The 23,634-nt window shown below is 49.7% G+C and overlaps 1 protein-coding gene across 1 annotated transcript in view; it reads left to right on the top strand.

The window, feature by feature from the left end:
- GPR149 (G protein-coupled receptor 149) overlaps positions 1–23,634 on the top strand; it is a 216,244-nt gene that overhangs the window by 45,020 nt on the left and 147,590 nt on the right. Inside the window, exon 2 of the mRNA XM_078781085.1 lies at positions 9,321–9,525. Coding sequence (XP_078637211.1) covers positions 9,321–9,525 — 205 coding nt within the window. The remainder of the gene's footprint in view (positions 1–9,320; positions 9,526–23,634) is intronic.

Below are 23,634 nucleotides of genomic sequence, written 5' to 3'. Positions count from 1 at the left end.
CCTGGCTGCTTCTTCCGGCTTTCCAGAAATCCTTCGACAAAATGCCTTGCACACGTGTTTTTTCTCTCTCTCTGCCGGGTTCACTTAGCACGTGCGTGCATTATTCTCGCTCCTGGCTTTGGACTTGGTTGGCTGTGCACATGGGCTCTAGGCTCGACCCTCTCACAGGCCTCAATACGTGTCTGCATTACTCTCTCTTGGTTTATGAACATTGTTGACCTAGTGCATGCCTGTATTCCTGTCTCTTGGCTTTTGGGTTCCATTGGCAGAGCACGTGTGCATCCGCTCTAGGCCGGACCCTCTCACAATCTCACATGCCTCTGCACATGATTGCTCTCTTTGCTTTGGACATTGTTCACCTTGCAAGTGATTGCTCTCTTGGCCGGACTCTCCCTGCTCCCTCTCGCTGCATGTGTACACGACAAAAAGGCCTTGGACTTTGCTTATTTTGCACATGTTCATTGCTCTCTGCTGGCTGCCGGACTCCCTCTCAGTTCGCGTGTGCACGACACTCACTTTCTGCATGAGGCCACGACGTATTCTTTACCCTGCACGAGATCATGACGTGCTTAATCCATGTGTCCCTGGCACTCACTCTGCACGGTTCCCGACACACTCGCTATGCACGGATTCCGACGACTCGCTCTGCTGAGTTCCTGAGATTCTTTACCTGCTCGTGTTGGGGACTGCCATTTGCTGGCCTGGTGTTCGTTGGTGAGCTCAGGACAAAAGGCATCGCGAGGGGAGGCATCTGGAACATCATGGATCTTTGTGCTAACAGGTTTCCACGTTTGTTTTCCCCTCCCCCTGCCCCATGAATGTGTGCTGGGCCCATGTCGTGTTTATTTGTTGTGATCGTAATAAGGCGTAGAATAAGCTAGGTTTCTGCCTCTTGTCTCTTTTTCTTTCCTATCGATAAGTTTCACTGTAAATATTTGTAAACAAATCAAATCATTAAACGTTTCCTTTTCTCTCTGTCCGTGAATGTCTTTTCTTCCATTGGTCCACCATTGCTCGCACCCAAGTTAGCGATCGGCCGTAAAAATATTAGCATTAGCCCGGCGGGTACCGACGGTTGCTCGGCCGTCTAAATTTCCATCCAGGAACAAAAGAAAGTGGTACACCGCCAGAGGGAAGGTACATAGGTACGTTCCCTGATTGGGACCGTCACGTCGTACAGGTAACTATCGCGCGACAGACCAATTGGCGCTTGTAGTTGCTGGTTTGCAACCTGCCGAAGTACGAAGTTATTCGTGCACGGCAGCCACAGGTCCGGGAAGTTCTGGAGGAAACGGAGGCTAACCTCCTCATAGTTGACCCGAACCATGGGCCTTAACAATATATATATATATATATATATACATATATATATTGTCGGATCAGATATATATCAGATCGAACGTCGGATCGAACCCAAATCGACCGGAACAGATATATATATATATTGTTACGGTTCTCTACGCCAGCCTTTTTCCCCTTATCAAGGGGGGATTAATCCCCTTGTCTTTACTGGGCCTGGCGGAACCGAGTCTTATTACGTCCCTCCCGGACACACGTGGCGTAGGGTTTCGGGACTACTTTTCGCTCGTACCTAAGTACCCGCGCTGCCCTGGGAGCGAGGAAACAAGCCTCGCACGAACCATGTGTGGTTTGAGTACGTTGAGCGGATTGCGTACACGTGGTCTGGGCATTCTTACTCAGTGGAACCCGATTGGAGCGATCTTATTCGTGCCATGCTTAGTCAATTGAGGAAACCACAGGAACGATCGAATCAGAAAGAAAGAACAAGGGTTTAATTATTCCCACACGTATATACAGTTCAAGGACGAAGAGACACAGAGCAATTCTTAAGCAGTCTTAACTTATTCCTTGGACAATGGGCCCAGCTCACACTCACACAGTGGATTGCAGATGGGCAGGTGTTCCCCAACGCGTCCAGAGATGGTCCTCGTCCAGCTCTCCACGGTCCCCGGCACGTCCTGCGAAGATGGTGGCAGGCGAAGGCAGGGACTCGTAGCGCGTCTCTCGAACAAGCAGATGATGGGGCGGAACGGTAGAGGGCGGACTTAAGCGCAGCTGGCGGTTACCCAGCCTTGTTCACTCGCGCGTCTCAAATGCGCTTTTCGTTCTAAGTGCGTCTGGCTGTGCCCGTGTATATGTAGTGACCATATCCTCTTCATCAATACCCTTCGAGCTGGTTAGCGCGCGCGTTCTCGTGCAATGGTCAAGTTCATCAGGGAGCAGTCCTTTACAACGCTTATCCGGCGTTCCTCTGCGAGTCCTGTCGAGGGCTTTTGCGCAGCGGTTCTTATAGCTACTCCCCCCAAACCTTCTGGAACTCACCAGACTCTTCTCACCACGCCCTCTGATGCCACGCCGCCACCACCACCCTCCGGCTCTGATTGGCGGCTCGTGCTTACGGTCATTGCTTCTGCCGCTCCACCTCGACTCCGCCCCGATCCTCCTCTGCCTGCCTCGTGTTAACTCACTCAATATGAACCAACGTTCCGCAAAAGGGATTGAGGCTACAGATGTAGGATGATCGGTGGCAGTAGGGCCTATTTTCCTGGCTCCTACTCAACGCAGAATTAACAAAGGAGAGGAACTAAGCTCACAAATACTAAGACATAACCATACTATTGCGAGGCTACATGTTGCTTGTGTGACTAACTATGGGGGACAGACTTTATTAAACTCACTTGACAGACTCAAAACCGCAACACTGCCCCCCTCCCTCGTCAGTCGTCCCCGAGTCGAACCTACAAAAACTGGAACGACCGGTTTTGAGAAAGAGTCGGGACTAACTTTTAATTACGTGTGACACTTCGATGTGGTGCCCCCTAACATTTATTCTAACCCGTGTGTGCGACAGTTTTAAAACACTAAATATGTCCCACCTACTGCGTTGAGTAGCTAACTACAGAATCACGCCCACAATTAACCGAATTGCGAAATTATTTTCAAACTAAACATAAAGCCGTTGGGCAGCATTTTATATACAAGCACAATACCTAACCTTATTTACAATTCTATGACCCAGGACCTGTCCTTTTTGGAAAGAAGATTGGAGGGGAGAAAAGCACAGCAATGCGCAAATACACAGTCATCAAAAGTTCACAATTCACATTTGCTGCTGTTGTCCGGCATCTTCTTCTTCCTGCATCTTCTGTGTGCAAAAAAAACTTACAGTTCTTCTTTCCTAGCACACCAATAATAAAAATGTACAAAACACGTGTTCGTTTTATTTGCCAGCAGGGCCAACCCTATGTGGTCCAACTGCGTGACATTGATGCCACTCAAAACAAGTGGTCCGAAGATGCAAGGGGAGTCTGCAGCAAAGTGCTGCACAGCAAAGTGTAAGGCCACAAAACCTGTGGTCCATAATGTGTAATGTGGTAATGTGCAGCAAAGCGTCTGTGGCAGCAAGTGCGCACATGTGCAGCAAAGTTATAACCAATGAAACGGCAGCAAAATGCTGCGCAGTTCAGCTGCACAGGTGTAGCAGGGGTGCTACACAGGTGTAGCAAGGTGCAGCTGTACAGTTCCATGTTGCTGCACAACTCCTCCTCCAATGTGGGTCCAGGGGTGGGGGGGGGGGAGAGAAAGCACGGTCAGCAAAGCAGAAAGGGCGCAAAGGTACACATCAATTCAAGGTAATGCAACGCGAGGGGTGCGGAGGAGCGAGCAGAGCAGACTCGTCCCTAACCGTCTGTACCCCCCAACGTCGGCTTACACTACAGTACCCTAGCCCTTCCTTATATTTACAAATTCGTCATGACATTCTATCTCCCATATCCCCCTCTAATTCCAAATTCGTCTTCCAATCCCTCCCTGGAAGGAAGGAATGGAACAAACACATTGTCACTCTACGTCGTGATGCATCTTACTCACTCAAATAGTTTCACAGAGACCTGGTGTGGAGGTTCGTCATCCTTGGTGAATGGATGTGGATGGCGCGAAGGGAATTCCTCAAATCCTAACTACACTAATGACATTAATTCACTTACACTACCCGGGGTCATGCCCTACCAATTGGCCATCTTTACACTTTGTGGTTCTAAAAACCGAATCCCCCATTGACCATTCTGCGGTGCCCTATGAATTTGGGTCTCACTCCCCAATTTTTCATACTGTGTCTTTGCACAATTTTGGGGCTGGCTCGTGTGGCTCCACTAGAAGGTCTACCTACCTGCGCACCTCCGCCAATGAAGTCGCCACCTGAGCTTACCTGCTCCTGTGACTACCTAAACCAGGGAAGACCCCTCCTGGCACTCTACCCCTCTGATGCCCTCTCTGGCATTGGGCTACCCGGGTCCTCCTCCTGGATCCTCGGGCCCCACTGAGCAACTACTCACAACCATAACTGGCTCCCGGAGCCTACCTGCGGCCTCACCTGGCCAATAGACTACCAGTGGCGGAGTGCTCCAATAACCATATGCACCAACAAAGCCCACACACCCAGCCATTTCATAGACTCATACACCCAACCAAAGCACTTCATGCCACTTCGCACACCACAGGTGTCAATATCCAAACAATTTACCTAAGCTCTCTACCTGTCTTGAAACTACCCACCCCGGGTATTCGTGAATGGGTCCATCTCCCCCCATTCACTCCTTCGCACCATGCATTCCACACCTTCTATTTCACACCAAGCATTCCACACACCATTTATATCACACACCATTTATCTCGCACACAAAATCTCTTGCACACCTTTTGTGCTCTTACACCTTTTCCCATACACTCCAACACAACTCCATTGGTTCTCCATACTCAATTCCTCAAACACTACTACACACACACACAGCATCATCTGGCTGACTACTTCCCCTAAAACTCGTGCTTCCCCGTCTTCCCTTACACTAAGCACACCCTTCGTCGTTATCATCCACCTAATCTCTCTACATCCCCTCTACCTGTTCAAATGTCACTACTTAAATCTTGTCCCTACTGTCTGCTGATTCCCTAACAATTATCCTAGCCCGCCCACGGCTAGCTTCGGTGCGCCATGGAAGTAACCATCGCTGGTCCCCCCATATGCAGGTCACTGCCATCCCCCTAAACTAATGCTCATGAGCCCCAGAAACATGTGAGGAATGGTGAAACCACCATTCCCCCACGCAGGGTACCATTCGCCAACACTATGGCTATCCGTCCACTACACTTGAGCCTCTCTGTGCGGAAATACAATTTCACAGCTCGGCTTCGAAAAGCAGAGCGATGCATACGGGTGGTTGGTCGCCTGTGGGTTGGGTCCGTCCAGCATTTTCGATCCAGGGGAGGAGGCTTGGTTGGGCCAAGGTTCAAAGCGCCATCCATGTGCGAGGCCTTGCGGTCCCACGCACGATGGCCCAACCGCTGATGGTCGGAGCACCGCAGCCGCCAGGGGGCACGGTTCCGAACTCTCCTACCCCCCCCTTGAACCGTGCCGATTGCCTTTACCACCACGACGCGGCACCGACCATACAGGGCAGGGCCCGGCGCGAACCGTGCACGCCGGTCCTTGTGAGACCGCCGCGGCAACGATCCCCGCCGATCCCCGCAGCACACAAAGCACACCACACACTGATATCTCACGTCGGCTATACGTCGCGCTAAACGCTACCCCGGTCTGCGTCGATGCTCGGGCCGCGTTCTCACCACACGCGACCCATTCCACACTCGCAAAACGCGGCGCTCCAGCGCCTCCCATACACTCCCTGCATTCTGTTACAGCACTCTCCCATGCATACTCTTCCCTTACACACTCAGGTGCACACCACCCAGGCACGCTCACGCCATTCACACACTCCATTATCACACTCCCTTGCACACACACTGGTGCACTCACACCACTCACATACCCCTTTACACACTCGGCCATCGCACACCCTCGCGTACACCCCTCCGTTACGTACTCCATTATGCCCTGCCCTGTATGGTTTCACCAATCACGCGCTCTGGTGTGCACTCCTGCACACTCTCTACAACACGCTCTGGTTTGCATTCCTGCACACTCTCTACAACACACTCTGGTGTGCATTCTCAATCACTCTCCTCGGCCATCGCACACTCTGTTTCACACTCTGCTCCGACGCACTCTTCCCACTCACATTCCGTCATACACTCGCGCTCCGGTGCACACTTCTTTCACACACGCATGCCATTCGCTCGCGTACACCACACAAAGGACCTTCCACAAGCGCCCGGGTTGCGTCTCGATCCCAAGCGCGCCAAAAACCTTTTCCCGCCATACACATTCCCGCTCACCTTAGGGACCTTCTTCTCCGCCAGCACCTGCAAACCTTTACTGGGGCTAGCAATCCCGACATCACGGTGCAAATGCAGACTTTGAGTACATTCCAATTTTTCCTCCCACGATTCATTTGCTTTCTCTGCCGTCTCTTCGGCCCCAATTTCAACTATTTATTTTATTTCTTCTATTTCCTCGACGACCGCCGGTGCGCATAAAATTCCTTTTTCCAATTTGATGGCCGTCGGGTTTTCCACACCCCGAGTCGCGATTTCTATTCCCTCGGTCAACTTAGTCACGCTCTGCTCTACCCCGCTCGCCACGCGTTCCTCGCACAGCGTTACCCCGTTGCGTCCCTTTGCAACCTCCTCGCTCAGCTTGCGCCTTATGTCCTTCCCTGCTTCTTTTATCTCCTTTTTCGACGCCACCCTCATCTTTTCCAATTCCTGGGTGGATTTTCCCCCCATTTCTTTCAATTGGCCACCCATTTTGCTTTCCAATTCATTTTTCACCTCTTCCAATTCCTGGGTGGATTTGTTACCTTGGGTGTCCATTTTGTTTTCCAGCCCCTTTTTCACCTCATCCAATTCCCGGGTGGTTCTGTCGCCCATTGCGTCCATTTTTGCATTCATTTCCCTTCTTGATTCGTCCCCCTCCATTTTCAGGGATGCTTTTATTTGAACCATGAGTAATTCGATGCTAAACACGGCTTGCACAGCGGGCCCGGCTTCCGCCGCCACGTGCGAGGCGCCGCCATTTTCTTCACCTACTGCCGCACCCTCATCTGTGTCCTCCTCTTCTCCCAATTCTTCCTGTGGGTCCTGGGTCATTAATTCCTCCTCATCTACCTCCTCTTCTACCCCCACCGGCATTTGATCGCTTTGGCTAGCCATGGCACGAATTTAATTTTGGATTTTAAAACTAAATTTCGTCCACTCGCAATTTCAAGTGCGTGAAGCGCACTCCGGGTCCAATCCCACACTCCTGACACCAATTGTTATGGCCAATATGTACAATTGGTGTCCAAAATTTTGTCTAAAAATTTTGTCCCAGGTTCCAAATCCCACTTCTGACACCAATTGTTACGGTTCTCAACGCCGGCCTTCTTCCCCTTATCAAGGGGGGATTAATCCCCTTGTCTTTACTGGGCCTGGCGGAACCGAGACTTATTACGTCCCTCCCGGACACACGTGGTGTAGGGTTTCGGGACTACTTTTTGCTCGTACCTAAGTACCCGCGCTGCCCTGGGAGCGAGGAAACAAGCCTCACACGAACCACGTGTGGTTTGAGTATGCCGAGCGGATTGCGTACACGTGGTCCGCGCAGTCTTACTCAGTGGAACCCGATTGGAGCGATCTTATTCGTGCCACGCTTAGTCAATTGAGGAAACCACAGGAACGATCGAATCAGAAAGAAAGAACAAGGGTTTCATTATTCCCACACGTATATACAGTTCAAGGACGAAGAGACACAGAGCAATCCTTAAGCAGTCTTAACTTATCCCTTGGACAATGGGCCCGTCTCACACTCACACAGGGGATTGCAGATGGGCAGGTGTTCCCCAAAGCGTCCAGAGATGGTCCTCGTCCAGCTCTCCACGGTCCCCGGCACGTCCCTCGAAGATGGTGGCAGGTGAAGGCAGGGACTCGTAGCGCGGCTGTCGAACAAGCAGATGATGGGGCAGAACGGTAGCGGACGGACTTAAGCGCAGCTGGCGGTTACCCAGCCTTGTTCACTCGCGCGTCTCAAATGTGCTATTCGTTCTAAGTGTGTCTGGCTGCGCCCGCGTATATGTAGTGACCAACTCCTCCACTTCAATACCCTTTCGAGCTGGTTAGCGCGCGCGTTCTCATGCAATGGTCAAGTTCATCAGGCAGCAGTCCTTTACAGCGCTTATCCGGCGTTCCTCTGCTAGTCCTGTCAAGGGCTTTTGCGCAGCGGTTCTTATAGCTACGCCCCCCAAACCTTCTGGAACTCACCAGACTCTTCTCACCACGCCCTTTGACGCCACGCCGCCGCCACCACCCTCGAGCTCTGATTGGCGGCTCGTGCTTACCGTCATTGCTTCTGCCGCTCCACCTCGACTCCGCCCCGATCCTCCTCTGCCTGCCTCGTGTTAACTCGCCCAATATGAACCAACGTTCCGCAAAAGGGATTGAGGCTACAGACGTAGGATGATCGGTGGCAGTAGGGCCTATTTTCCTGGCTCCTACTCAACGCAGAATTAACAAAGGAGAGGAACTAAGCTCACAAATACTAAGACATAACTATACTATCGCGAGGCTACATGTTGCTTGTGTGACTAACTATGGGGGACAGACTTTAACCTTTATTAAACTCACTTGACAGACTCAAAACCGCAACTATATATATATATATATATAAATATATATATATATATATACATACATACATAAACACACACACACACACACACACACACACACACACACACACACACACACACACACACACACACACTCTCTCTCTCTCATGAAGTTTGATACTTTGTGACCTGAGAGGGCTCCGTTCCACATTCTGAAACCCGCATATTGAGATAGCAACCAACGACACACACACATACAAACACACAATACATCACAATGACAACCACAAATATATCCCTTAGTGTACATCCCTTAGAGTTAAGGGCCGTATGTTTCATGCTTTTGGCGTTCTGAAGGAGATACACACATTCTCTTTTATTATTATATATTTCGTCAAGTGAAGTTAAGTCCTGTGATATTTATAATGTTGTGATATTTTTATGTTTCTTAACATTATGTATGCTTAATTTCATAGATATTTCTTTTTCATTTCATCATGAATGAGATCATGTTGGTTGGTATGACATTGGCAGACAGCCAATTTATCTGGAGGCAGATTGGATTGGAGAAAGTCCTTGGGGATCTAAAATTGCCCCGTTCTCCCCAAAATAAGGTGGATGAAGAAACGATTGAAGCAAAATTAAAAATGCACTCAGGTTTGAGACAGCTTGAGCTACTGGTTGCCTCAAACTTGAATAACCTTAGAGTGACATATAAATATGGCTTGAATGGCTGTCTTCTCTCTTGGATTCCCGCAGGCCATTTTGCCTTTGGGCTATCTGGGAAACAATCAGCCAAAGGTTGGTGTGACTGTGAAGGAAGCGGGTGCTTTTTTGCTCAGCGTGTTGGCGATGGGCAGCTCTCCACTGCTACTCTGTGCTCGCCATTGGCTCGGCGCACCCTGCGGCTGTACATTCAACTGGAGTCGACTTAGTCATCACCTCAATGACCGGGATCATAGAGGTGCACATGCACATACATGCACTTATATATATTAATATTAATTATATATTAATTATTGTATAAGTTGTTGCGGAAACGGAGTACGGCTCTTCCCCTTAGCAAGAGGGGGGTTAATCCCCCTTTTATTTTCACTGGACATCTCTGCTCCTGAAGCTGCCCAGCTCCCTCTACGAGGCAGGTGAGCAACCCCGTTCGAGACCGCGGACAAGATGTTATTTGCCGAGCGGATTAGCAGCCCGCGGCTCGAACCATAAGCAAAAATTAAACCCGATCCTCAACGTTGGCCAAATCGTGCCACAGGTGCTCAATGGGGAAATCACAAAGATGAACGGATGTGAAGAAAGGAAAGCAAAGGTAGGAAGAACAGGGATTTATTATTAATTACTATTTACACAATCAAAGGAACCAAGGAGAAGGAAAGAAACGAAAATAATGACAGAAGAGGAGGACACAGTGCAATTCTACTTATCTATACAGGCTTACTTAAACCCCAGGGACAAAACAAACAAGACAAACTCACATACACAAAAGGATGGTATGGCAGGGATGGTATGGGTCGGCAGAGGAGGGTCCAGGTAGATGGTGGCGTCGAGGTTCGGCTTCAAGCTCGCGCTTTGGTCCACGCTTGTGGGTTCGAGGCGAAACCCAGCACACAGCACCGCTTTGGGCTGGCAGCCAGGAGCCGGCAGCTCCACGTATTCGGTTTCACACCGGCAGCTGTCTCATGCGTCCTCCGCCTCCGACGCTCCTTTCTACTCCGCAGAATCTGCCTCTGGTCCAGCGCACCTCCCTCAAAACCCTCTCTCAGCTTCTCCTCAACTGGACTCTTACGCATCTCTCTCGAAAAGGCTTGCACGGGCGCTTTTATAACGCGCTTCAAGATCAATGCGCGCCATGCCTGTGTTGGTATCTCCTCAGCCCTGGTTGGCTGGTGGGGGCTCGCTGGCTCCACCTTCTGATGACGATGGGCGGGCAACGCCCTTGTTCGTTGGCTTGACCACGTGCGTAATGGAGTTTGGGGCGATGGTGATGCCAATAACCCCACCCAAAGGGCAGCGAACGCTGCCGGCAATTGCGTTTTATGGGTGGCAATTGAAAGGGGATTCTATCTCATCTGATTCGGTGCAATGCAGTGTCAATTAATGGGAAACAGAGCCTTAAGCTAATACACATAACTAGCGGGGTCACCCATGGGAATCCCACGGGCATGGATGTGTGTGACGAATTTTAAATATATGTCGATTGTTATTTTAGGCGGTGTATTTTCGTTTATCATCATGGCGCGATTTTAAAATATATATCTCTGCATTTTCCTCTCCAATACCTCCTCACACTTTACACACACACCGGCCCGTGTTTACACACACACACACACACACACACACACACACACACACACACACACACACACACACACACACGTACAGACACATATACACATATGTACACACATATGTATCCACATATATGCACATTATACACACTAGGGCATGCCCGTACTATATATATATCTAAAATTATATCCCCCCCCTCTATTTACATGAAATGGTTTGGTCCATTCGCAAAGCCAAAGCGGACGGCTTGCGAGTACGGTGACAATCCCCCCCCTCTATTTACATGAAATGGTTTGGTCCAAAGCGAACGGCTTGCGAGTACGGTGACAATCCCCCCCCCCCCCCCCCCTCTATTTACATGAAATGGTTTGGTCCAAAGCGAACGGCTTGCGAGTACGGTGACAATCCCCCCCCCCTCTATTTACATGGAATGGTTTGGTCCAAAGCGAACGGCTTGCGAGTACGGTGACAATCCCCCCCCTCTATTTACATGCAATGGTTTGGTCCAAAGCGAACGGCTTGCGGAGTTTGGTAAAGAAATCGCCATAGCTCGGTAACTACTTGTCCGATTAATATGAAACCTTGAAAAGGCACATCCTCGGGTCCCCAGCAATAAATTATATCTAATTCTTTATAATTAAAATTATAATTTATAATTTATAAATATAAAATTTATAATATAAAAAATCTAAATTATAAAATTATATATAATTATATCTAAAATTATATCCCCCCCCCCTCTATTTACATGAAATGGTTTGGTCCAAAGCGAACGGCTTGCGAGTACGGTGACAATCCCCCCCCTCTATTTACATGAAATGGTTTGGTCCAAAGCGAACGGCTTGCGGAGTTTGGTAAAGAAATCGCCATAGCGTGCACAAACGCGCAGGAAAGCGAAAGAATCGCAAATTAGTTTTAATTAGTTTTAAAACATAGTTTAACGCCAACATAGCGGCAACATAGTTTGCCAACGTGAAATAAATGAATACGCTCTCAAATGTGCCGTCCGAGGCAGAGTCTGTTCGCCACGTTCGGCACACGTGATAACTCGCTGCTCTCTGATTGGTTGAATCGTTTTTTGGACATAGCTCGGTAACTACTTGTCCGATTAATATGAAACCTTGAAAAGGCACATCCTCGGGTCCCCAGCAATATACCTGGCAAGTTTCAAGTATATCGGACCCGTGGTTGTCGAGAAACAGCGGTCACAGACAAACATACATACATACACACAGAGATTACTGGAATTATAGATAGATATATACATCTACACACACACACACACGCACGCACACGCACGCACGCACACACACACACACACACACACACACACAAAAACACACACAAAAACACACACATGTACAGACACATATACACACACACACACATATTTATACACATACACACACACACAGACATATATATATAGATACACATACACATACAACAACATGCATTTTAAGGCCATTTTCCCTGCGAGAGCGGGGGTTAGCCTACATACACATACACACACATACATGCACGCACACACACACATACACACACACACATACACACACACACACACACACACACGTACACATGTCCCACATGTATATATCCCACATTCCACATGTATATACAAGTTTAAATTGTACGTGCCGTTCCCCCCTCCCCCGCCCGGCAACGCTGGGTACTTCTGCTGGTAACTAATAAAATAAAAACGAAGAAATATCTCTCGGTAATTTCATGAAACTCGGTGGAATTGGATGAAATTCGCTCTGTGAATTCACTCGGTTTATTCGGTTCGGCTCGGTTCACTCGGTTTAAAGAAAAAGCGATAATGTCGACATGTTGCCGTCTGTGTCATGTTGGGCGGTGTATGATACCTGTTGGCTGTTGGGCGGTGTTGGGCGGTGATATGGTGTATTTTTAAAAATATATCTCTGCGTTTTCCCGCGTTGCTGACACCGAGTCTAAAACCATCAATAAAAATGAAATCAGATGGTGAGTTAGATTGGAGATAAAGGCGTGAGAGAGACTCAAGATCTGAAGGGTTTTTTTTCAACTGAGTCTAAAACTATGTTAGCGACTGCGAAAAATGAAATGATATATCGAATTAGAATTGAAATAAACCTGTGTGAGAGAGAAAGACAGCACGGGCCTAACTAAACAGGCCTCAAAGCTATTCGAGGAGGAGTGGGTGGAGCTACTCTGCAAACCGAGTAAGCCACACCCCCGGACAGACGTCCAACAGAATCACCGTAGCCTATTATAATATAGATAAGGAAATAACTATTTAGAAGGGTATATGATTTTCTACGTGCATGCGATGGACTAACTAAGGGGACGACCTTTGACCTTTACACAATGGAGGTATTTACAAGGATCATTACATTTACACAGGGTGGTGATATTTACAAACAGGATTCTCAAATCCGCAACAATATATATATATATATATATATAAATATAGACGGGTCAATATACAACCAGAACAGCCGTACCCCAAAAAAATTGCAAATTTTAGTTTTATTGCATTTCCTTATATTTTAAGACTTACTTAGGAACATATCAAAAGTTGGACAGAAATGGACCATGGGAAAGTAAAAAATTTTGACATGATAAAAATGTCACAAAACCATGCACGATTCACTACGTCGAAAACGTCTTTGGTTTTTTATTTTTGTTTCTTTTTGTTTATATAAATTAATTTGTTCCACTGAGACCAGCTGCAAAGGCAACATTTTATAACACTTGTTTCGTGTCTTTAACAATGTTTACATCTGCTACCTGACACATGTCTTTAACAATATGACCTCCCAGCATGTAGGCTAATGACCTAATTCCTCACTGGTAGTTGTGCAGCTTGACTGAGTAACAACTCCACATGAATGAGTTAATTACACCTAATTAGGACTCAATTGGACAACGTTGTATGGTAAACATTGGAGATACAATGCAATACAACCAAGGAGATACAGTACAATACAGCCAAGGCCAAGGCAGTAGCAAAAAGACAGGTAGGCCTATGCATACAATTGCCCCATATATTCTACATGTATTTTGTACTCCTACAACTGTAGTGTATGATGGTATTTATTTTCCAGGTTCTAGAGTTGTGGGGATGCATATTTATTTAATAGGAATGGGACCAGTTGATTGGGGGAAGGGGGGGGGGGGGTTCTATCAGTATGTTTTTCTTCTGGACTATACATATCTTTTCCTGGTGCACCTTGTGACTAAGCAACAGAGCCCTTGTATATAATTCATTTCAGATGCAGAAAGCAATGGGATGACCACTATGCAGATTATTCCATAGTATGTTTCCTCCTAATATATATCTTACATAAATATCTCAGTTTCAGGGGCGGAGAATGCTCTGATGGCATTCAATGTATATGGCCAATGTAAATTGACTGCATGCTTCTAAAAGATCTCATTTTTGTATTTTCAGAGATAGAAAATGAACTCTTTATATGGTAAAGAGACCTGCCCTTTATGCCAAAGGGGATTGGACTGTGAGGAAACAGTATCAGTTCGTGAGAAAGGAGCAGAAGGCATCAACCGTGCAAGTGCCGAAAGGGGTGTTGACATCAGAATTCTAGCTGGTACCAGTGTTCACAAATCATGCCGAGTGAATCACATAAACAAAAAGGACATTGCTTTAACCAAGAAGGATCATGCGGAATCAGGTCCATCAGTCAAGAGGAGTGCTCGCATTTCCCTGGGACCATATGACAGTAAAACACATTGCCTTTTCTGCGGCACTGAAGTTAAGGAAGAGGGCCCAAAGCGAGGCCATGCAGAAACAGCCAGTTTTGGCTACGTGAAGACTGACGCATTTGTTAAAACTATATCAGTTCATTGCAAAACAAGGAGCGATGAATGGGCCCTTGCTGTTCAAGGCCGCATTGAATATTTTGAGGGTGATCTCCATGCAGCTGACTGTGTGTACCACAAGTCCTGCAACATTAATTTCCGCACAATGCGAGACATTCCACAACGGTTCAAGCCGACTGAGTCAAACAAGAGACGAAAAATGGGAAGGCCTAAGGACAGTGACCAGAATGAGGCTTTCGATAAGGTGTGCTCTTTTCTTGAAGACAATGATGAGGAACAGTTAACAATTACAGACCTCGTGGCTAGAATGGAACAATACCTGGGCGATAGTGAATCCAATGCATATGGGAACCAATACATGAAGGAACAGCTTAAAAAACGATATGGTGAATCTATATTCATGGCAGAGGGTAGAGGCTTAAAAGACATTGTGACATTCAGAGAAAAAATGTCCCAGATCCTCCGTGACCACTACAATGCACCACGAGAAGATGATGAAGAAGCACAAAAACGTGCAATTCTTCAGACTGCTGCAAAACTAATAAAAAGTGACATAAAAACAACAGTTGCACCACATGGGGATACATACCCAACTACTGCAGACCTAAGCCTTACTGCTGCATTGGGGTATGTCCCAACTAGCCTGCGATTCTTGCTGCAGCATCTTTTGGTCGGGAAAGATACATCTAGGGAGGTTGCTGGTATTGGACAAGCAGTCATCCAAGCAGTGCGTCCAAGGGCTGTAATTGCACCATTGCAGCTTGGTCTTGCAGTGCAAATGCATCACTTGTATAGGTCTCGTTTCTTGATAGATAGTCTATCAACCTTTGGCTTTTCCTCATCTTACTCCGAAGTGCAACGGTTTGAAGTAAATGCAGCCTCTTCTCTTGCTCCGGATGTGTTTGGAGGTGACACCGACATTCTTGATACATCCTTGTTATTTGCTGGAGACAATGTGGACCACAACATCATAACGTTGGATGGAAAGGGTACCTTTCATGGGATGGGCATGATAGCAGCTATTACACCAGGGCGTCAATCTAGCCACATCATATCTAGAAAGAAAATGTCTGACAGGAAGCTTGTCGAACTGACGAAGATCAATATAATAGATTACCGCTATGCAGAGCACGTCAACCGCAACCTCAAATTTCAGCCCCTCCCTTTGTTATCAATTTGTGATCGCCCAATTGACATATTATGGGAGATGTCATTTTGCTTCGAAAAGAGTGCACCAAATTGGCAAGGCATGATGCACTTTCTGCATGAGGAGTGTGATCACCCAGGGAAAGCCTCAATACAGTTTCTCCCAATGATTGATATGAACCCAGGTGACAAAACCTGCATCTTGTCAACTCTTGATTACCTGAGCAAACTTGCATCAAAACACAACATGCCAGCAATCATCACATTTGACCAACCGCTGTTTTGGAAGGCCTCTGAGATAGTGAATGCTCTTCCTGCTGATAACCCAATCCATAATGCAGTGCTACTGCTTGGGAGCTTCCACACATTAATGAATTTGTTGGGTGCCATTGGAAGTTTGATGGATGGAAGTGGACTGAAAGAGATCCTGGAAACAGTGTATGGTCAAAATGCTGTTGTGCACATGCTGAGTGGGAAGGCGGTGCAACGTGCTTTTCGTGGCCATTTGCTTGTGGATCAGTGTCTTACACGTCAGGTTGTTGGCAAGATTGTGGAAGTTGACCCTGGGTTTCAAGAACAAGTGGCAGAACTGGAGCGACTGTACATTTCCCTGGAGACTGTCGAAAGTGACACTATAGAGTCTGTGTTGCAATCAGAGTGCATTCATTTCATTGACAATAGATTGAATCAGGAAAGGAATAAACTTGCAAAGGACTCGAAAACCAGTGCACTTTGGATCAACTACCAGCGTATGTTGGGAATTGCAAGGGCACTTGTGGCAGCTGATCGGACGGGGTCCTGGGAGATGCATCTCCAAGCCATATCAGCTTGCTTGCCGATATTTGCAGCTGCTGGCCATCCCAATTACCTGAAGTCAGCTCGACTCTATCTCGAGAAGATGCTTGCGTTAGAGGATGACAACCCTGAGGTTCATCAGAAGTTCCAATCTGGTTATCATGTAATCCGGCGCAGTGACCAATACTGGGCTGGCCTAGGCTCTGATCTTGTGATAGAACAGACATTAATGCGCTCACTGAAAAGCCAAGGGGGGCTGACTCGAGGAAGTGGGATGTCAGAGCACCAGAGAGCAGTTTGGACTCTGTCTTCAACCATATCGTCCTCCTACAACCTTGCTATGCAAGAACTGACCTCGAGTAGCTACTCAACAAGTGAACAACATAAGGAGTTGACAACATCCAGGGTGAGTCGAGATGAAGCTGATCGTGGCAAAGTTGCCGAAAAACTGGACAGCTTCACACCATTTTCTGATGACAAGTCATTGCGCAATATCATCACAGGGGTTACTGCAAATGAGGATGTCAATGTTCATGACCTATTCAAAGTAGGTAGTGACATTGTCAAGAAGATGGATGATCACCCAGCTTACTCCTATTCACACAAAAGGAGTTCTAAAGCCAAGACACTTGCATTCAGCAGGGCAGTCAAAGTTGCTGAGGACCGCACAATAGATCCAGCGTTACTATTCCAGAGGTTCTTAGTGGTGTCACAGACGGGAGATCTCCAGATAGGTGAAGTGATGAAATATGAACTCTGCCCATACCCAATGTCTCTTTTTGAGGCAAAAAACATCCTGCGCCAGCCAGATAAACCACAGTTGGCGGAGGCAATAAGGAATTATGCTACAACCAAATCTGACAATGCTGTCAACCAGACAGTTCCAGGAACAGATCACTATGTTCTTGACGGGGGATCACTTATTCACCGCTTAAAGTGGACAGAGGGATTCACCTACAGTTCCATTGCAGATGAATATGCCTCATTTACAGTACGACACTATGGCAAAGCTACTGTTGTGTTTGATGGTTATGAGGCTGGGCCAAGCACAAAGGACTGTTCTCATCAACGTCGGAATAGAAACAAGAATGCCACCAAGGTTAACATTACGGAGTCAACAAAATTTGTTGGGAAAAAGGAGGACTTTCTGTCGAATGAGTCAAACAAGCAGGCAATGATACTGTTGATTATAGAGGTGTTGCACAAGGAAGGCTGTGAGGTGATCCAAGCAGAGGGAGATGCTGATGTTGAGATTGCAAAAGCGGCCGTCGCAAATGCGGCTTCCAGATCTACAACCCTCATTGGAGAAGATACAGATCTCCTTCTCCTCCTGCTCTTCTATATGGTGGAGACAAACTGCATTGAACTCTATTTCCGTTCTGACACGGCAAAATCAAATGTCTACAATATCAAAGTCCTTCAGCAGATACTTGGAAATGCAGCCTGCAGAGATATATTGTTCCTTCATGCATTAACTGGCTGTGACGCAACGTCTCGTGTCTTTGGGATTGGAAAGAAGTCAGGGTTTCAAAGAATCATCAAGAAAGAAAAGGAACTGATAGACAGCTCAAAGGTGTTCTGTAAACCACAGCAGAGTCAGGATGTTATTGAAACTGCAGGCTGCAGAGCAATGGTGGCATTGTTTAAAGCAAATCAGAACGACTCATTGGCATCGATCAGATACAACATTCTCTGCAAAAAGGTTGCAAGGGCTAAGGCATTTGTCACTCCTGAAAGACTGCCACCCACATCCGCTGCCTGCAAGTTTCATTCTCTGCGGACCTATTACCAGGTAATGGAATGGATGGGCCTTTGTTGTGGAATGGAGCCAACGGAGTGGGGATGGAAGGTAGAAGGAGGAAAACTTGTTCCAGTGATGACAGACAAAAGCCCTGCTCCAGACATACTACTTCAGATGATTCACTGCAACTGTTCAGGGGGGTGCAAAACACTAAGGTGTTCATGTAGGAAGCATGGATTAGAGTGCACCAGTGCATGTGGACATTGCCAGGACAGCAACTGTGACAATATGAGTGTTGAACCAGACATAGAGGAGGAGGAGGAGGACGATGAAACTGGAATCTAAGACTAGAAGGCATATGGTACTTCCACATGTGTCAAAATTGTCCAATTTTTTATATGTTGCTTTCCATGTCATAGACTGGCAGAAACAATCAAAGAACATATATTTGTGCAAATATTTACTTTAAATTGCGAATGGTCTCAGGATTAGCACTGCATAAACTACCAGCAACGATCATAATACAAATATTGGTGCAAAATTAACTTTAAATTGTTAGTGGTCTGATGATTATCAGTCAATTTTTTTACGTTTTATCTGCCGGCAGCCATCTTGTTTTCTGACGTCACTGAGGGACTTTCCCATGCGTCAAAATTGTCCAACTTTTAATATGTTGTCTTCCACTTCATAAACTACTAGAAATAAGCATAAAACAAAAATTTGCAATTTTTTTGGGGTCAGGCAGTATATTGACCCGTCTAATATATAAATATACATACACCACGGTGAGTACCACGCGGCAAGGTGAGTACCACGCGGATGTACCACGCAGTCTTGAGTACCACGCGGATGCCTCCGAGTTTGGAGGTGATGTGTTGGTATAATTTATGTGCATGACGTCAGTGTCATGTCAGAGGGTTAGTGTTCTTCCTTAGTCAAATTTAATATTCCTGACTGCAAACCTCCTAATTGTTGATGAGCAGGGCAGAGACAATGTGTCAGCGTGGCAGGCTACACTTGTTGCTAACAGGTTGTGCAGCAATTGCTGGGGTGAGACTCAATCTGTGCCTTGCTTCCTAGTCAAGCTAGGGATTTCAACCTGTGTATATTAACGGCCAAGGTTGGTCACAAATAAACAATTTGCAGTATGCCGTCCTGATGAGGGAAAAAAATAAGCTTTCGTCGGGACGGCATGGTGTTGAAGTCATGGGGACTCACTCATATGGAGGAGGGGTCCAATTGTATGACCATGCATTCTGGTCCTTCGGGGTCAGGATGCATGTGTTTTGATTGACCATGTGCTTCAGCCTTTGGGTTGAGGTGCATGTGTACAGTATGCCAATGGGTCAGTCGTGATAGATGGTGTGCCTTGGCCGTGGGGTCAAGGTGCACATCCAAGGCTGTTTAAATGTTTGAATATTTTTACCTTTTTTATAATAAAAAAGGTGGCCCCTATACCATAACAAGGGCGAAATCTAGATCGACATCTCTGCCTTTGTCTATTTGTGACAATAGAGCTTTAACCTCAGTCTGCAAAGTCTTACTTTTTCCACATGCGAAATTTGCATTTATGTTTATTTAAATTATACAATGGACTACAAATTGTAAATGTTTCGTGATAATTGTTATATTATATTGTGGCGGACACGAAAGCCCACTGGTGTGGTGACATCATTCTGCGCACCAAGTGGGCGGCGGCCACGCCCGAGGGGTAGGCATGGCCTGAGGATATACACGGGGCGCGCAGCCCGGAGCGCGCTAGTGTTACAGTGAGCTCCTGAAATAAAGACGCTTATAAGTTACCGCTTGTCTGCTTCCTCCTTGCTCGCAAGCAGCGCGCGTAACGCCGCGCTTTACTGGTGACCCTCGATGTTGGATCTGCTGGAGCGATCCTTCCACACACGACGCCATTGCCATGGCCAACAACGCAAAGTCGATTAAACTTCCCGAATTTTGGGAGGCCCAGGCCGAAGTCTGGTTCATCCAAGCCGAAGCCCAATTTCAGCTTTGGCGCCTCACCGGCGACGACACGCGCTACTGCCACGTCGTCGCCTCCCTCGGGCCCGGCACGGCCGCTCGAGTTGTGTCCGTCCTTCGCCACCCACCGGACGGCCACAAGTACGAGGCACTCAAGTGGCTACTCCTAGCCACGTTCGGCCTCACGGACGACGCACGGGCCGACCGCCTCCTGGATCTCCCCGAGTTCGGCGACACGCACCCGTAGGTCCGAATGGACCATATGCTGTCACTGTTGGGCGACGAAGCCCCCGGTTCTCTATTCCGGGCGCTTTTCCATTGCCAACTTCCAGCGCAGGTTCACCTCGCGTTGGCCGGGACTGTGCTAACGGAACCCCGAGCATTGGCAGCCGAGGCGGACAGGTACTTCGCGGCTTCGGACACGCGGGCGAGAGTCGGTGCGGCCGTCACGGACCTCGAGGCTGATGCTGTTGATGATGCTGATCCACAGCATCAGCTTACACAGCATACGCAGCATGCTGATACGCACCTCGTGACCGCCGCCACGCCCCGCCCACCGCCGCGGCGAAAACCGCCACCGCGGGGAAAACCGCCAACTCCACCGGCCTGGCGGAGCCAGCCACACTCCTCCAGCTCCACCACCTGGTGCTGGTTCCACACCAATTTCGGCCACGAGGCTCGGCAGTGTCATCCGCCATGCTCCTTCAACAGGTCAGGAAACGCCCGGGCCGGCGCTCAATAGTGGCGATGAGCGCCGGCCGTTCGAGCAGCCTGCTGTTTATAACGGACACCTTATCCGGGCGCCGTTACCTGTGCGACACGGGAGCGCAGGTGAGTGTCGCACCCGCCGGTATGTCAGACAAGCACACCGCGGGCAGGGGCCCCGCGCTGCTTGCCGCGAACGGGACGCCCATCCGTACGTACGGAAAACACTGCCTCTCTCTGCGGTTCGGAGGGCAGGTTTTCCGATGGACGTTCGTCACTGCCGACGTGCCCATGGCACTGCTTGGCGCAGACTTCCTGTGCGCTAATGGGCTCCTGGTCGACGTAAAGCGCAGACGTCTTGTCTAGGCCGAGACGTTCAGCTCGCTCGCTTGTGCGCTGCCCAGCTCGTCGAGCAGCTCAACGAGCGGCTCGCCGAGCGGCTTGCCAAGCGGCTTGCCGAACGGTTCAGTTCCGGCCACGTTGATCTGTACGCTTCCGGCAGCGGACAAATTCACCCGCCTCCTCGCCGGCTTCCCGGCCCTCACGCGGCCCACCTTCTCAGCGGGGGCCGTCAAGCACGGGGTGGCCCATCACATCCCCACCGTCAGGCCACCGGTCTATGCCCGGGCACGCCGCCTCGAGCTGACGAAGATGGCGGTGGCAAAAGCGGGGTTCGCTACCCTGGAGCGACTCGGCATCGTTCGGCGCTCGGAGAGTGCTTGAGCATCGCCGCTGCACATCGTGCCGAAGCCCGGCGGGGGATGGCGACCATGCGGGGACTATCGCCGTCTCAATGACGCCACCACTCCCGACCGCGACCCCATCCCCCACATTCAGGACTTTTCCGCCCGTTTGGCGGGCATGTCCTTCTTCTCGAAGGTGGACCTCATACGCGGCTACCATCAGGTCCCTGTCAGGCCGGGGGACGTCCCGAAGACGGCGGTCATCACGCCATTCGGACTCTTTGAGTTCCTGCGGATGCCCTTCGGTCTGAAGAATGCGGCTCAGGCATTCCAGCGACTGATGGACAGCGTCCTGCGTGACTTGGATTTGTCTACGTCTACCTGGACGATATCCTCGTCGCCAGCGCGTCCCGTGAAGAGCACCTACACCACCTCCGCACGCTCTTCGAACGCCTGGGCCAGCATGGCCTGATTGTGAACCCCGCAAAGTGCCGGTTCGGCGTCGCCGTAATCGATTTTCTGGGGCACCGTGTCACTAGGCACGGAGCCGTCCCCCTGCCGGCCAAGGTGGAGGCGGTGAAGGGGTTTCCACGCCCCCGCATGATCAGAGGGCTGCAGGAGTTCCTGGGCATGGTGAACTTTTACCATCGGTTCCTGCCCCGTATCGCCCAGCTCCTGCGCCCCCTGCACGAAGCTCTCCGAGGTAAGCCGGGCAAAGGCGACGTTACCTGGACCGAGCAGATGGACACGGCGTTCACGGGCGCGAAGCTCGCCTTGGCTAACGCCACCATGCTCACGCACCCGGCGCCCGATGCACCGATCGCCCTCACCACCGACGCCTCGGACTACGCGGTGGGCGCGGTGCACGAGCAATGGGTGCGTGGAGCTTGGCAACTGCTGGCGTTCTTTAGCCGGCAGCTTCGCCCGCCCGAACGCCGTTACAGTACCTTCGACCGCGAGTTGCTCGGGCTTCACTTGGCGGTCAGGCACTTCCGCCATCTGCTCGAGGGCCGTGCGTTCACGGCCTTCGTCGACCACAAGCCACTGATCTTCGCGATGGGCAAGGTCACCGAGCCGTGGTCGGCCCGGCAGCAGCGTCACCTCTCGGCCGTGTCCGAGTACACGACGGACATCCGGCACGTCGCGGGGAAGGACAACCCGGTGGCGGATTGCCTTTCCCGGGCCGTTGCCCAAGCAGTCCACCTCGGCATCGACTTTGCCCGGATGGCAGCGGACCAGGCCGCTGACCCCGATGTCCAGGCCTTGCGGACCGCCGTCATGGGCCTCCGCGTCACCGAGGTGCCGTTCAAAGGCGCGGGCGCGGCCCTCTTGTGCGACGTCTCCCTCGGGCGGCCTCGCCCCATCATGCCCGCGGGCTGGCAGCGCCAGGTGTTTGACGCCATCCACGGCCTGTCCCACCCGGGTGCGAGGGCCTCCCAAAGGTTGATCGCCGACAAGTTCGTCTGGCATGGCCTCCGGAAGGCCGTCCGCGGCTGGGCCAGGACGTGCCTCGCGTGCCAGCACGCCAAGGTGCACCGGCACACCCAGGCCCCATTGGCCCCGTTCACGGTGCCGGAACGCCGGTTTGACCACGTCCACGTGGACCTGGTGGGACCTCTGCCCCCCTCGCGTGGTTTCACCCACGTCCTTACCATGGTGGACTGCACCACCCGGTGGCCGGAGGCCATGCCCTTGGCGTCGAAGACGGCGGCGGACGTCGCGCAAGCTTTCATCGCCACCTGGGTCGCCCAGTTCGGCGCCCCCTCAGACATCTCGTCCGACCGCAGCCCCCAGTTCACCTCAGAGCTCTGGGGGGCGGTCGCGCAGGGGCTCGGGGTCCGGCTGCACCGAACCACGGGTACCGGCTAACGGCCTGTGTGAGAGATTTCACCGCTCATTGAAGGCC

The sequence above is a fragment of the Myxine glutinosa genome, chromosome 6 (assembly GCF_964187855.1).
Source record: "Myxine glutinosa chromosome 6, kmMyxGlut1.1, whole genome shotgun sequence".
In the NCBI taxonomy this organism is placed as follows: Eukaryota; Metazoa; Chordata; class Myxini; order Myxiniformes; family Myxinidae; genus Myxine; species Myxine glutinosa.
This window is presented reverse-complemented; position numbering and strand designations above follow the sequence as displayed.